General features: G+C 44.4%; 1 protein-coding gene across 1 annotated transcript; it reads right to left on the bottom strand.

The window, feature by feature from the left end:
• Positions 1-9,147: 9,147 nt before the first annotated feature.
• SSTR1 (somatostatin receptor 1) lies at positions 9,148-11,766 on the bottom strand. Its single transcript, XM_013940520.2, has one exon. The coding sequence runs from the start codon at positions 11,636-11,638 to the stop codon at positions 10,454-10,456; it is 1,185 nt and encodes a 394-aa protein (XP_013795974.2). The 5' UTR covers positions 11,639-11,766; the 3' UTR covers positions 9,148-10,453.
• Positions 11,767-12,887: the final 1,121 nt, after the last annotated feature.

The raw sequence follows: 12,887 nt of genomic DNA, 5'->3' as shown, positions 1-12,887 counted from the left end.
GTGCCTGCTATCACCCTGTTGTCATTACTGTAAGTAATTAGTTCTAAGGGGCAGTGCATGTGTGACTTCTGTCACTCCATTCTTTTACAATGGACTCTATAAGCAAATAGCAGCTGTGTAAAAGTAAGGCAAATGAGAGCCTCCCTAAGTTACTATTTCTAAGTTTTGTGTTTCTCACATGTCAGATAATGGAACTCTTGATGGGACTGTACAACTGTTTAAGTATGTTTTTCTAAGTTCTAGAAATACTCTCATTCTTTGTTTCAGGAGTCTTACCAAACACACAGCTAAGTCCTGAGTTAAGTGCCCATAACTGACTACTTTTGAATTGCATGTTTTTAGCATCTCGCAGGATTTGACTATGCAGTTATTTAAAATGTGTGAGTTCATGCCTTTGTAGCCATTCACCTGTCTCGTCTTACTATTTTCATTTCACTCTTTGCACTGGCTTCCTGTGAAACCACATATTGATTTCAGAGTTCTTTTTCTCACACTCCAGATTCAGGATTAAGTGGTAGAACTTCTGTTTAGACACTTTTCTAAACAGTCATTTAGAAATAGTCATTTTCTAAATAGTCATACAAGAATTCTATTATGTTTTTCCTGGTTTATAAATTGACTTAGTTGAAACCAGATCATTTTGCATCTAAGGATGGGATCATCTCACCAGGTGTAGACATCTCTAACTGAGCTCTTCTACTCATCTAGACTCCCTGACAGTGTGTGGAGAGAAATATGTACTTGCAGGTAGCAATTAATCTCATCTTAGAGTAGACACTCAAAGCAGGGCAGATGAATTGCACCCCAAAAGTGCCATTTCTCTACACTGACTGTCATGAAAGCATAGGGAGGCTAGCTTGGATTTAAATGCCTGGAAAGCAGACATCTAAAATTAAATCAGAGAAATTCAACTCTAAGTCTCCAGCTATGCAAGTTGTTTTTTTAAAAGCAAGCTTATTTTGTGTCTCTTCAAGTGATGACTAAATGGCCATAATTTTAGCATAGCTTCTATTATTTTTACTACTAAAGATTCCTGTTTGTCTGTTTGGGTTTCTTCACCTTCCTTTTGCCGTCTCTCTTCAATAGAATACAAGGCTGGTAGCATTTGGATTTAACTGGAACCTGAGTGGGTTTGAAATGCATGAGCTGGGCACAGCATGGATTTGTCTTCCTCTTCTCTAGCAGTTCAGACCAAGAAATGGATGGTGTGGGAGAAAGGATAAATAATTTTTGACTTCCACTTTCAATTTAAACTGTAGTTTTCTTAAATAGCAAAACCAATAGATAACTGAATTGCAACATGGACCGTTGGCTCATATCATGGCCATAGGTTGATTGCTTGCAAGGCAGATTCGGTGTAGGGTTCACTCTTTACATCTGTGGGAGGAGGCTAAGGGCGTAATGAGTACAGATAGTCATAACAAGGGCTGGCATAAGAAAAGTGTCGGAAAATGAAATTGGGTGCAACTTTCTTTTAATTCTTGTGTAACACCACATGTAAAATAGACAATCAAATGTAAATATTTTTCCAAAATATAGAAGGGAGGAAGACAAATCTTCACCTGTTCCCTCATGTTACATACATGTCCTTTGACTGTTTTTAAAGAAATTATATTACTCCTGAAGTGTACAGGAAAAACTTTGTTTCATCCCATATTAAAAGCATATAAATCACATTGTGTCTGTGAGTTTTATAATGGCTACATCTCTATGGAAAATTTTAAATAGTTTAGTGCATTTAATTCTCTTATGGGTCATGTTAGATGGCCTGTGTAAACTATAAATTTCCTGGGGTACTACCTAGCATTGTAGAGCTTGGCTCTTCAGTAGGGAATTCAGTGTAGTAATGTTAATGAAATAATGGACAAAACAATCTATGAGTTCACATTAAAATGGTGGATTTTTCAAAGAGTAAGAATGTCCAAACCTTTCATCTAGTACAGTGGTCCAAAAAATATGTCTTGTTGCCAGAAATTCTAATTGTTATTCCCTTGATTCCTCCAGTGATAGTTTGACTGGGAGGCACATCATCTGCAGCTTGCACATTTTATTCATGGACATATGATGAATTTTTTAATGGTTTATATTCATCATATAATCAGAAATAAAACTTTAATTTTCCACAAATTGTTTTATAATGACTTATACTGCTGAGGCCTTGCTTAATTGTGTTATGGGATTAAAGTGAAATCTAAAAGTAGCCAGGGCAAAATTCAAATACTTGAGAGAACTTTTCTCCTTTTTCATTTCTAAAATGAAGTATAGCTTAAAGAAGACATAAAAATGAATGGATTCTGTGCTTCCCCCAGGAAGCCTAATTTGCCATCATTTAATCAAGTTTCTTTGTGTTTTCAGACTGCCTTATCTTTGCTCAGTTACTGAATGGAGCCTAATACACTGATACATGCAACTTAGTTCCATCTAGAAATATTTTCTATTTCTTAACGATGTAGACATTCATCAGGGATGTAGAGTGGTCGTTCCTACAGCTCCCTAATGATACACAACCAACTTGAAAGGTAAACACAGAAAGGCAGCAATGGTAACCACACTCTCAGTGCTTCAAAATAGCTTAAAATTCATGTTTTTCCACTCCTTCCTCTCCTGGATATACATCCCTGCCTTTCCCCTCTGTCCTTGCAGAGCTCTGGAGTCAGGAGATTGGAAGGCGAATGTGCGTGGTGCGGCAGGGGGCACCTGTTTACAAGCAGCTCTTCTGTCCCCTTTTCTGTATTGTGGACTTGAAGCATACAAGTGAGCTACATGTAGGCAGCAGCAGCTGGGGTGGCAGGCAGGGGAGTGGTAGTGCTCCCACAGTTATTATGTCCTGTCCTTCCTGCCACCCGCCAGACCTTTGGCACTTCAAGTCTTAGGCAGAAGGATGGAGGAAAGACCACTACTATGTGCCTGGTGGATAATGTAAGGAGCAATGCAACCTTGCAAGTCCCAGGAATGGATGAGCTGAGGAGGCAAGAGGCAAGATGTGTGGAAGCCATGGAGGATGGAAGGAAGAGGAAACAGCAGCTATGAGTCATATTAAAAAAAAAAAGACAGGAACTACAGTAATGCTGCTCAGAGAACAGCTGAGCCAGCATATGATTTAAGCTGCTTTGGATCTTGGGTAATACATGGTCCATTCTCTGTATTTATCATCTTTGATCTCATGGAATTTTCTTTCATTCATGCATTCATTCATTCATTCTGTCTTGCGATCAATTTATGTAATTAATTTGTATCAATCCAAGGCATGAACCATAGACTAGTTCTTTAGCTGATGTAGGCCTTCACAGCATCATTGAAATCAGCTACCAATACTAGCCAATAGTTTTCAGTGGGTAAATAAGCTTCTTTTCTTATGAAGACACTCAAGTTTATAGAAAGATTGCAAAATGGTAAAGAAAGTAGAAAGCATAAGATAAGGAAAGTGTTTTAATAATGTTCTAGTTTTTCACAGGGACATCTGAAGCTCCTTAAAGAAAAGTCATTTTACAATATTGTGGAGATAGTTTAACTTACAAAAGTGTCTTTTCTCTTTCTGTGACCAAATGATATACAAAACAGTTATACTGCAATGCTAGGAAAATAAAGTCACTAATACTGGTATCGATTTTCAGCTCAATAAGTCAGTGCTTTACAATTTTTTCTTTTATCTATGTTTTGTCTCCCATTGACTGGATAATGAGACAAGATCCACCTATGTCTGTATTTAACAGAAATCAGAGAGCCAAAAAACTCCCCAATCTTTAGCTGGTATTCTGCACCTTTTGCATTCAGTTACAGTGTATTATAACCAATAAATATATTAATTAAATGATCATAGTCACAGTCACCCTTAGTTTCACAGTTTAGACTTCAGATGGAGATGTTCACCTTATCCTAGCTGAGGAAAGGTGTGGTTTGTCCATGTAATAGGTGCAGGGAATGATTTCCCAAAGCACTGGGCACTTGCAGCTCTCCTCAATATCAGCACCAAACTTTCTGAAAATCAAATGGGTATTTCCAGTTATACCCACCCCAGCTCTTGTTCAAGCATTAGTGGTGGGTTTTTTTTCTTCAAGTTCTCCTTCTCCTACTAGTTCTGACCTCTCCAGCCATAAACTCAACTCCACAGCAGAATTAGCACTCCAGTTTCCTCTAAACAGAGCAGCACAAAAGCAAAACAAAGACAGTATTGCCCAGATAGTAAAACAGTGCTACCAAATTGCCTAACAACCAGAATCTGAAGTTTACTAATCATGTTCCTTTATAATCAATATACATTCTAATCCATCACTTTATATATTGGATAACGCATCAAATAAAATGCTTATATGTTTCACAACACGCGAGCATATACATATGTTTATGTGTGTGTGTATAAATATATACATATATATATATACACACACACTTGCCTTGTACAACTTTGCCACCTTTTGAACTCTTCCAGCTGACCAGCAATTGCCATTGTAAATGTGAATATCTGCAAGTCCTGCGTGAATCAGTTGAACTTGTGGCTCTTTGCTTTTAACAGTCTGTTAGCACCAACGTTACTCAGCATTATTCAGCATTGCGAGTACAGTACATTGCAGCACCCTTGCAGAAGCTCACAGCTTCCCTATATGTTGTCCTTTATGATTGCTTAGGACCATGCTTTCAGTGAAAACACTTTCATCAACAATATAAACTGAGCCAATGCAATCCAATTCCAGTAATCATTATGGTGATCCACAATTCCCACGTCGTAAGACTGGTCATTCTTATCTGTCCTACAGATAAGCTATGCATATTGGCAATTTTATCTCAGCTGTTCTAGTTAGGAAGCTCAGTAACCCACAGAGGGACCCTGCAGTGTAACCCATGTATTCCACAGTATAAGAACATATACAGAAAAGATTGCTTTTAGACAAACAGAGAATAGAATTGGCTATCCATACATTAATACTGCTTTGAAGATGACTCGACCCATCACAGAAATGATGAGCATATAATGAGAAATGTATTCAGTCCAGATTGGAGACGAAAAGCCTATATTTTTCAGGTAGGTCACACCATCTTGCTGGCTCTGCTTCATGACTGGTAACTACTCTGTCAAAACAGATTTTAGATTTTTGGTGAAACAGGGTTGGGATGGCAGGGGGGAGGCATAGATAGCTTTTATTGAAAAGCTTCTTTCTTGTGAAGATTGTGCTTGTTTTGTAACAGTGTCTGGTGAAATACTTTGAAATGATTCCTGTTTCCCCTATTCTTCTTGACTATTTCTTTCTACAAAAATATAACATCTAAAAATGTTGTTCTCAAAGAGAAATTTAATTAATAAATTACTCTCTCTTCCTGTGGCTTAGCCTGCAGTTATTGGTGCAACAAGGCTCTGTGTTGAAGAAGATGGAAGTGCTGAATACATAATGCAGTAGAAATATTTTATTCTTCTCTAGAGATTATGATTCACATTCTTGTCTGTAGAGCCCTGGAGTCAGGTAAGGCTTCTAGGGGCTGAAATCACAGAATCTAGAACACCAGGCTGATTTTTGGAGGCTAATTTCTTGTGTTTTTTCTTTTTCTTGGACTTTTTGGCAAGATTTTAAGACACTAATTTCCATATTGCTGTTCTAGAAATGTCAAAGAAAAGTTAAATCTTGCATAACTTACTCATCAGTGGGTCATTTTATTTCAGTAAGATTTAGTTTAGTATTTAAAATTAGGATGCTGAGTTTTGGAAACTGGTTATTACAATACAATATAGGGACAAATGGTCACAGTGTTAATACAGTATGCAACCAAACATTTGAAATGCAGACTTTCAGTTTTTCAGAAATAATCAGAAACAGAATCACAGAATCACAGAATGGTTGAGGTTGGAAGGGACCTCTGGAGATCATCTAGTCCAACCCCCCTGCTCAAGCAGGGTCACCTAGAGCACATTGCACAGGATCACGTCCAGGCGGGTTTTGAATATCTCCAGAGAAGGAGACTCCACCACCTCTCGGGGCAACCTGTTCCAGTGCTCTGTCACCCTCACAGTGAAAAAGTTTTTCCTCATGTTCAGATGGAACTGTCTGTTTTTCAGTTTGTGCCCGTTGCCTCGCGTCCTGTCGCTCGGCACCACTGAAAAGAGTCTGGTCCCATCCTCTCGACACCCTCCCTTCAGATACTTGTACACATTGATAAGATCTCCTCTCAGCCTTCTCTTCTCCAGGCTAAACAGGCCAAGCTCTCTCAGCCTTTCCTCATATGAAAGATGCTCCAGTCCCCTCATCATCTTTGTAGCCCTTTGCTGGACTTGCTCCAGTAGTGCCACATCCCTCTTGTACTGGGGAGCCCAGAACTGGACACACTACTCTAGATGTGGCCTCACCGGGGCTGAGTAGAGGGGGAGAATCACCTCCCTTGACCTGCTGGCAACACTCTTCCTGATGCAGCCCAGGATACCATTGGCCTTCTTGGCCACAAGGGCACATTGCTGCCTCATGGTTAACTTGTCCACCAGCACTCCCAGGTCCTTCTCCGCAGAGCTGCTTTCCAGCAGCCCTTTTGTTCTGTTCTGATGCCTCATAAAACTGGCATTTTAGAAATGTATACATCATATTTAGACATGTGAGTATCCTTTTCTGTGAAGAAATCAGATGGGTTCTTTAAGAAGTACTATGTGCAAAAAACCCCCACACTAGGTGACTTTCTCCACTCTAAGGGCCATCTCAAAAGGCAGAGGATGTACATGTGACCACCACCCCTTTCATCCATAGTGCCTCTGCAATCAGCCTGCTTGAAGCTCACTAGCTGTATGCAGCAGTTCGCCTCAGGGTAATGAGATGTGTCTTCTCTGATGCAGTGCTAGATCTAATCATACTTCCTGGGAAGTCTGGCAAGAAAGAACAGTAATTTCCCACTTTTCCTCCTTCGATCGGGAAAATACTGCAGAGGTGTCTGACGTAGGTGCCAGGAAAATCTGTGTGCAAATCATTCTCTTTTTGTGTGTACCATGGGAAATGATCCAGTCCATTCCCTTTATACTATTAAGAGCTATCATGCTGCTGTATACAGGTCTTAGGCTGAGCAAAGAACAATAAAAGTTGCATGGATGTCAGTGGCACAGGGCCAATTCCCATGACAATGTGCATACAATTATGCTACTTTTTAGATATTAAACAGATGAGGAAAATATAGCAACACACTACTGATTAGAAATCATAGTTATCCCTTTTTTAGATGAATTATGTTATAGCTGTATAAAGGCACAAAATTTCACTGAGAAGTGTCACTGTATTCTTTCTTCAGTGAATTAAACATTAAGCCAAATCCTTTTCATATGGAATCTTAACACATTTTAACTGCAATTTGCAAAATACTGAAAACAGCTCTGTTTGTCTTCTGGTACACTACACATTATTTTCTGAGGACAACCTTTCTTCTGAGAGTTATGTTCTACTATTTAGAATAATAACGTCGAACAACCTGACCTTTCCTTCCTCAGCAAATTAGGAGTGATTTACAGTTTCTAATCAACTCTCCCACTGCCAAAGTCAAGCTAAACTCCAGGTGAAAAATAGCAGGAAGAACTGTTAGTTTAGGATAAGTAATGTAGATTTTGTTTCCCGCTGAAGCTACGCCGAGCGTTTTAGCCAGTAATCGCAGGGCTGCTGCTGGCTGCGGGTGAGTGAGGAGCTGTGCAGGGAGGAAAGGCTGCCACCTACAGTGCCACCAGCAGCCTCTGCGGCGGCCGCCGAGCCGCCCGCCGAGTACCAGCGCCGCTTGGCTTTGCTCTGCCTGGGAGAACTGAAATTAAAGTGCGTAGGCTGGTAGGTGTGCAGGCACTTGTAACTTCCTTGTTTAAAGGCAAATGAGAGAAAAAAAAAAACAGCAACAAAAACAGGCTCAACTTTTCATCAACTCTGAGTATCAGGTATGAATCACTGCTTCTTCACTTTTGCTTCATAGTCTCTAATATTAAAAATATCCAACAGTAAAAAGTAGACTGACTCTCTGTTTTTAGCTAACAATACCTTACCATATGCTTGGGAAAAAAAAGGCAATGTAAGAATATGAGACTGATACCATTTTGAAGAGATTGTGACCGAGATTTTTAAGTGAAGCTCTACAAATAGCACCGTGTGGTATTGACTGTTTTGACAGATGTTTGGTTTCTGTGAAAAGTTAAATAAGATTATAAAGAGATTTAGTCCTTTTTCCCATATGTGCATGTAAATCATTACCAAAATTATTATTCACATATTTTATTAATGAGGCCCAATGAAAGTAAAAGAAAAGAAACCATACAATTGTTTTAAAGCTTTTCACAAAATATTTTAATAAGGATGTAAAAGCTTCCACATTAGCAATTTTTAAACTAAAAGGGGCTGACTCATGGTCCATTGAAGTGAATAAGAATCTTTACTCTCATTGCAATGGGCTTTGAATCAGGCCGCTGTGAAATACTAAATTTATACATTCATTAAATGGTATCTAAATTTTGGTGAAAGAAATGTACAAAGTAGCCTCCTGCTTTTTGCTTCTGAGAAAAGTTAAATGGTACAATTTAACAAGAATCCATAGTAAGTCAACCACCCCAAATGCTACATGCCTTAATAATCAAAGTAGATTTTAAAACTGTTTGGACTTCTTAAGCACTGTAGCTACAAGTAGACAGTGCTACAGATATGCTGCTACCAGAGATTTTTCCCAAGCTCTTGTTTCAGATTGCCAGTAGTTATAATTAATATAATCACAGTGTTGTGCTAGAGAAGTGATTTGTCACAGCTACCAGGATGCCCGCCACTGTGTGACACTGTTAATATATGCGGTAGAGAACAAAATGCGTAGCTGCTTATTTCACCACAGCCTGTATCAGTCCTTACATCTGAGATAAGGGGGAACAGGAATAGAAGGTTTTGTTTAAATAACCATCATTTAGCAAATAAGAAAGCTTCATTTATCTATAAGAAAAAAGTGTTGTGTCATAAGTGGAAGAGGAAAAATTCAGGAGAGAGAATTTTTGTGAGGGGAGACAATGTAGATATAAGATTTAGAAAAAGTTATAGCCATTTTCTCTGAAAAGGAGCCTTCTTGAGCATCATCCATTTTAAATGCACTCTTGCAAGTAGCCACCACAGACATAAGTACACAGTACAAATTGCTTCAGAGAAACACATTCACGACACAGTGACAAGAATCAAACAAAAAAAAATTTTTTTAAAGATATTTGGCACACACTAAAAACAACAATTCTCAGAAATGAAACATATTATGAAGCTCTGGGCCAGTATATTACATTGGCAACATATGAAACCCCTTCCAGTTATTAGTGCAACAGAAGAAATTGGAGCTAGGGTAATAGCTATTATCAAAGAGCTACTTTAGGTATGTTTCTGTCAAGTATTTATTTTAAAGCCTGATGGAGATTTTGAAACTAATCCCCCTTCTTCCATGTAGGCTAAAGTGATTTCATGGTCACCCAGGTCATTCAAAACTCTGTGTCAGCTCCCTTCGGCGCTGTTTCACAGCTAATGGAGCAGGCGCAGGACAATAGTTTCACAGTCTAGTGCTCCCTTTAAACTTTATTATTTGCACACCTTTATTGTATGTACCGACACATTCAAACATTTCCAGCTCAACCCTACCCCCCCCCCCCCAGCTCAATACTCTACTCCCTGTGAGTCATGGGACCGTTTATCTCCCCGTTATCAGCAACCTGCCATGCAGCTCCAAGGCATGGCAATAATCGGATTTCTTTTGCAAAGACCTTTTCTGCTGAGCTTCCCCGAGTGCAGGGCAGAGGGCTGGGCCCCAGCAAGGGTTGTCTGTGAAGTAAGATGCAGCTCCATGAATTTGCTGTTCCTTTTCTAGGGGACCTTTTCCTCCCTTTTCTTTTTTCCCATGGGGAGGTGGAGAAGGCTACTTGCTCCTTTCCAGGGGAGGAGAAGGTGTGAGTTGGAGGGGACTTTTCCCAGTGTTTCTACTCTCTGAAGAGAAGGCGTGTGCCTGCAGATGCCAAGCAGGGCTGCTTGCAGTCAGGGGAGACTGAGCTGGGCTCGTGGTGCTTGGCTGGGTCCGGCTCCACGCTGCTCCCTTGGTGGCCCAGAAGGTCCCACCAGCTGAGGTTGAGGGGCAGGGCCATGGGAAAGTTGTACAAAAGGCGAGGGGAAAACCATCATGGGACGCACACAACCTCTGGTCAAACACAGCAAGGGGCAGCAGGACCTGGCTGCCAGACCCCAAGCTGATCTGTGGGGTGCAGCAGTCAATTTACTTAGGGGGTGTCAAAGCATCAGCACACACACCAACCCTCAGGGGAGGTGGGCAGGGGGGACAGGGCAGCACACAGAGGACACAGGGTTTTCTTCACTCCTCATGCCAAATGCTGCCACTGGTGGGCAGGACTGAAACCCCCCTCCCTCCCAGCCACCCCATGCCATGGTCCCAGCCTCACGTGCCCTCCTCCTGGGGGGCAGTGGTGGAGACGGGGGTCTGGGGCGCTTCCTCAGAGGGTGGTAATCCTGGAGGTGCAAGTGCCATTCCTGTACATGCTCCCTGACTCCAAGTTGTCCGGGGGGAAGTCCTCCACGCTATAAGCCCTGCTCTTGAGAGCAGTAGCATAGTAGTCGATGGGCTCCTCTGCAGCATTGTCCATCCAGCTGAGGCAGAGCAGCCGCTGGAAGGACCGCTTGAAGTTGTCTGAGAGAAAGCCATAGAGGATGGGGTTGGCACAGCTGTTGGCATAGCCCAAGATGACGGAGAGCTGACTGATAGTGGCATCGTCCTGCTCTACGAAAACATTGACCAGCTGCACAATGTAGAAGGGCATCCAGCAGATGACGAAGACCATCACCACCATCATGACCATGAGGGTGATCTTGCGCTCTGAGCGCTTGCGCTGCTGCCAGCCAGCCTTCAGGGCCACCATGCGCATCTTGGCAATGATGAGGATATAGCAGAGGCAGATGGCCACCACAGGCAACAGAAAGCCCATGAGGAAGGTGTAGACCACAAAGACCACCAGCCACCTCTGGGTGGGCTCTGGCATGAGCATGTTGCAAGCCACTGTGCCATCGCTGTTGGCTGCTGTGTTGGAGAAGATGATGATGGGCAGGATGATGAGGATGGAGAGCACCCAGACACCCAGGTTCACCATCTTGGCCACAGTGGGCCGGCGGTACCTAGCTGCCTTGATGGGGTGCACCACAGCAATGTAGCGGTCCACACTGAGCACTGTCAGGCAGTAGATGCTGGTGAACATGTTGATGGCATCCACGCTGAGCACCAGGCGGCAGAGCAGCGAGCCAAAAGGCCAGTGGTGCAGCAGAGTGGAGGTGACCAGGAAGGGGACACTGAGCATCAGTAGCTCATCCGCGATGGCCAAGTTGAGGATGTAGATGTTGGTGGCTGTCTTCATCTTGGCATAGCGCAGGATCACGTAGATGACCATGGAGTTGCCGCACAGCCCCACCAGGCACACCACGGAGTAGATGAATGAGATGAGGATGGCGCTGCCCTGGGACTCGCTCAGGGTGCTGTTCGGGGCGCCCGAGGAGTTCCTGCCGCCTGAGTCCATGCCCCCAGCCGCCGCCTCCTCCAAGGCGCCGCCGGCCCCGCCGCCGCTGTCGCCGCCGCTGCTGTGGCTGCCTGCACCGCCCGGGAGCCTGGTGCAGGTGCCATTGGGGAGCATCCTCTGCCCGCACCTCCCTGCCCCGGCTCAGAGCGGCAGGCGGCCGCCGCTCACCGGGCTCAGCATCGCGGCAGAGCCCCGGCTCGGCCGCTCCGGGGGCCGGCGGGGAGGGAGCCGGCTGCGGCCGCCGCTCGCTCCGAGTGGCAGCGATTGCTGCTCCCCGGCTGGTGAATGATTAATAGGCAGCGGCACGTCACCAGCTACGAAAAGGAGGAGGGAAAGAAAAAAAAAATGCAGGAGGAGACGTAAGTGGGTGTCCCTCCCAGCCCCCCCGTCCCTCCCGCCTCCCGTCCCGCCCTCAGCCCGCTCGCAGTGCTGGCAGTGCTGGGGCTGCCAGAGCGCAGCCTCCCTCTCCCCCGCCCGCACTGCCCCCAGCCTGCATTGCCCCCAGCCCATATTGCTCCCATCCTGCATTGCTCCCATCCCGCGCTGCCCTCGCCCCAGCCCCCACTGCCCCCATCCCGCACTGTCCTCACTCCATCCCGCACTGCCCCCCCAACCTGCTGTTTCCTCCCATCCTGCACTGCTCCCTCCCAACCTGCTCTGCCCCCCATCCTGCAGACCTCCTTCCCATCCCACTCTGCTCCCCCCAGCCCACATCCTTCTGCCCCCTCATCCCGCACTGTTCTCCCAGCACCTGGGGGCCAGGGGCACCCCAGGCAAAGGGATGGTGCCTCTTGCTTTGGGACAAAAGCCTGAGTCATGGGTCAGAGGGCAGTGCCATGTCTAGTCCCTACACAGCTGCTGCTCCCCCCTCCTCTCACCGCACCACACGCAGTGCCCACCCCCACAGTGCTGTCACCAGGCATGACACTGACTCTATGTGCCACTCGACCTTCACTGTACATGCACAGCAGCACCCAGCACCAGCAGTGCCTGCACAGCCTGCCACCACACAGCTCTGTGCTCCCCACCTTGCTCTATGCCACCTCACCACCAGACGCCGTGCACTAGCAGTGTCCAGTGCTTTACAGTCCTGCCCCCCTCCACACGCTCTGCCCTGAAATATCACACCCAACCCCATCCTCACCTCAGCACATGCATTACCTCTGTCCATGGCATATGCAGCAGTGCAGACACGAACTTGCACACTAGTGCCCACCAGCACTGCTTACACTCATACTGCATGGTGCCAATGCCACCCTAGCTATGCTGCCATGCAGACACCAACTGGTCATTCTTCCACCCCCTCACGTATTGCTTCTGGTCAGTACCACTTCAGTCTCAACCATCACATGCCTATATTACC

This window comes from Apteryx mantelli, chromosome 4, assembly GCF_036417845.1.
Source record: "Apteryx mantelli isolate bAptMan1 chromosome 4, bAptMan1.hap1, whole genome shotgun sequence".
Lineage (NCBI taxonomy): Eukaryota > Metazoa > Chordata > Aves > Apterygiformes > Apterygidae > Apteryx > Apteryx mantelli.
Note: the sequence above shows the minus strand (reverse complement) of the source record. Positions and strands in the feature narration are given on the sequence as shown.

Coding starts and splice junctions, on each gene's coding strand:
- SSTR1 (XM_013940520.2), bottom strand. CDS start 11,638: ATGCTCCCCAATGGCACCTGCACCAGGCTCCCGGGCGGTGCAGGCAGC.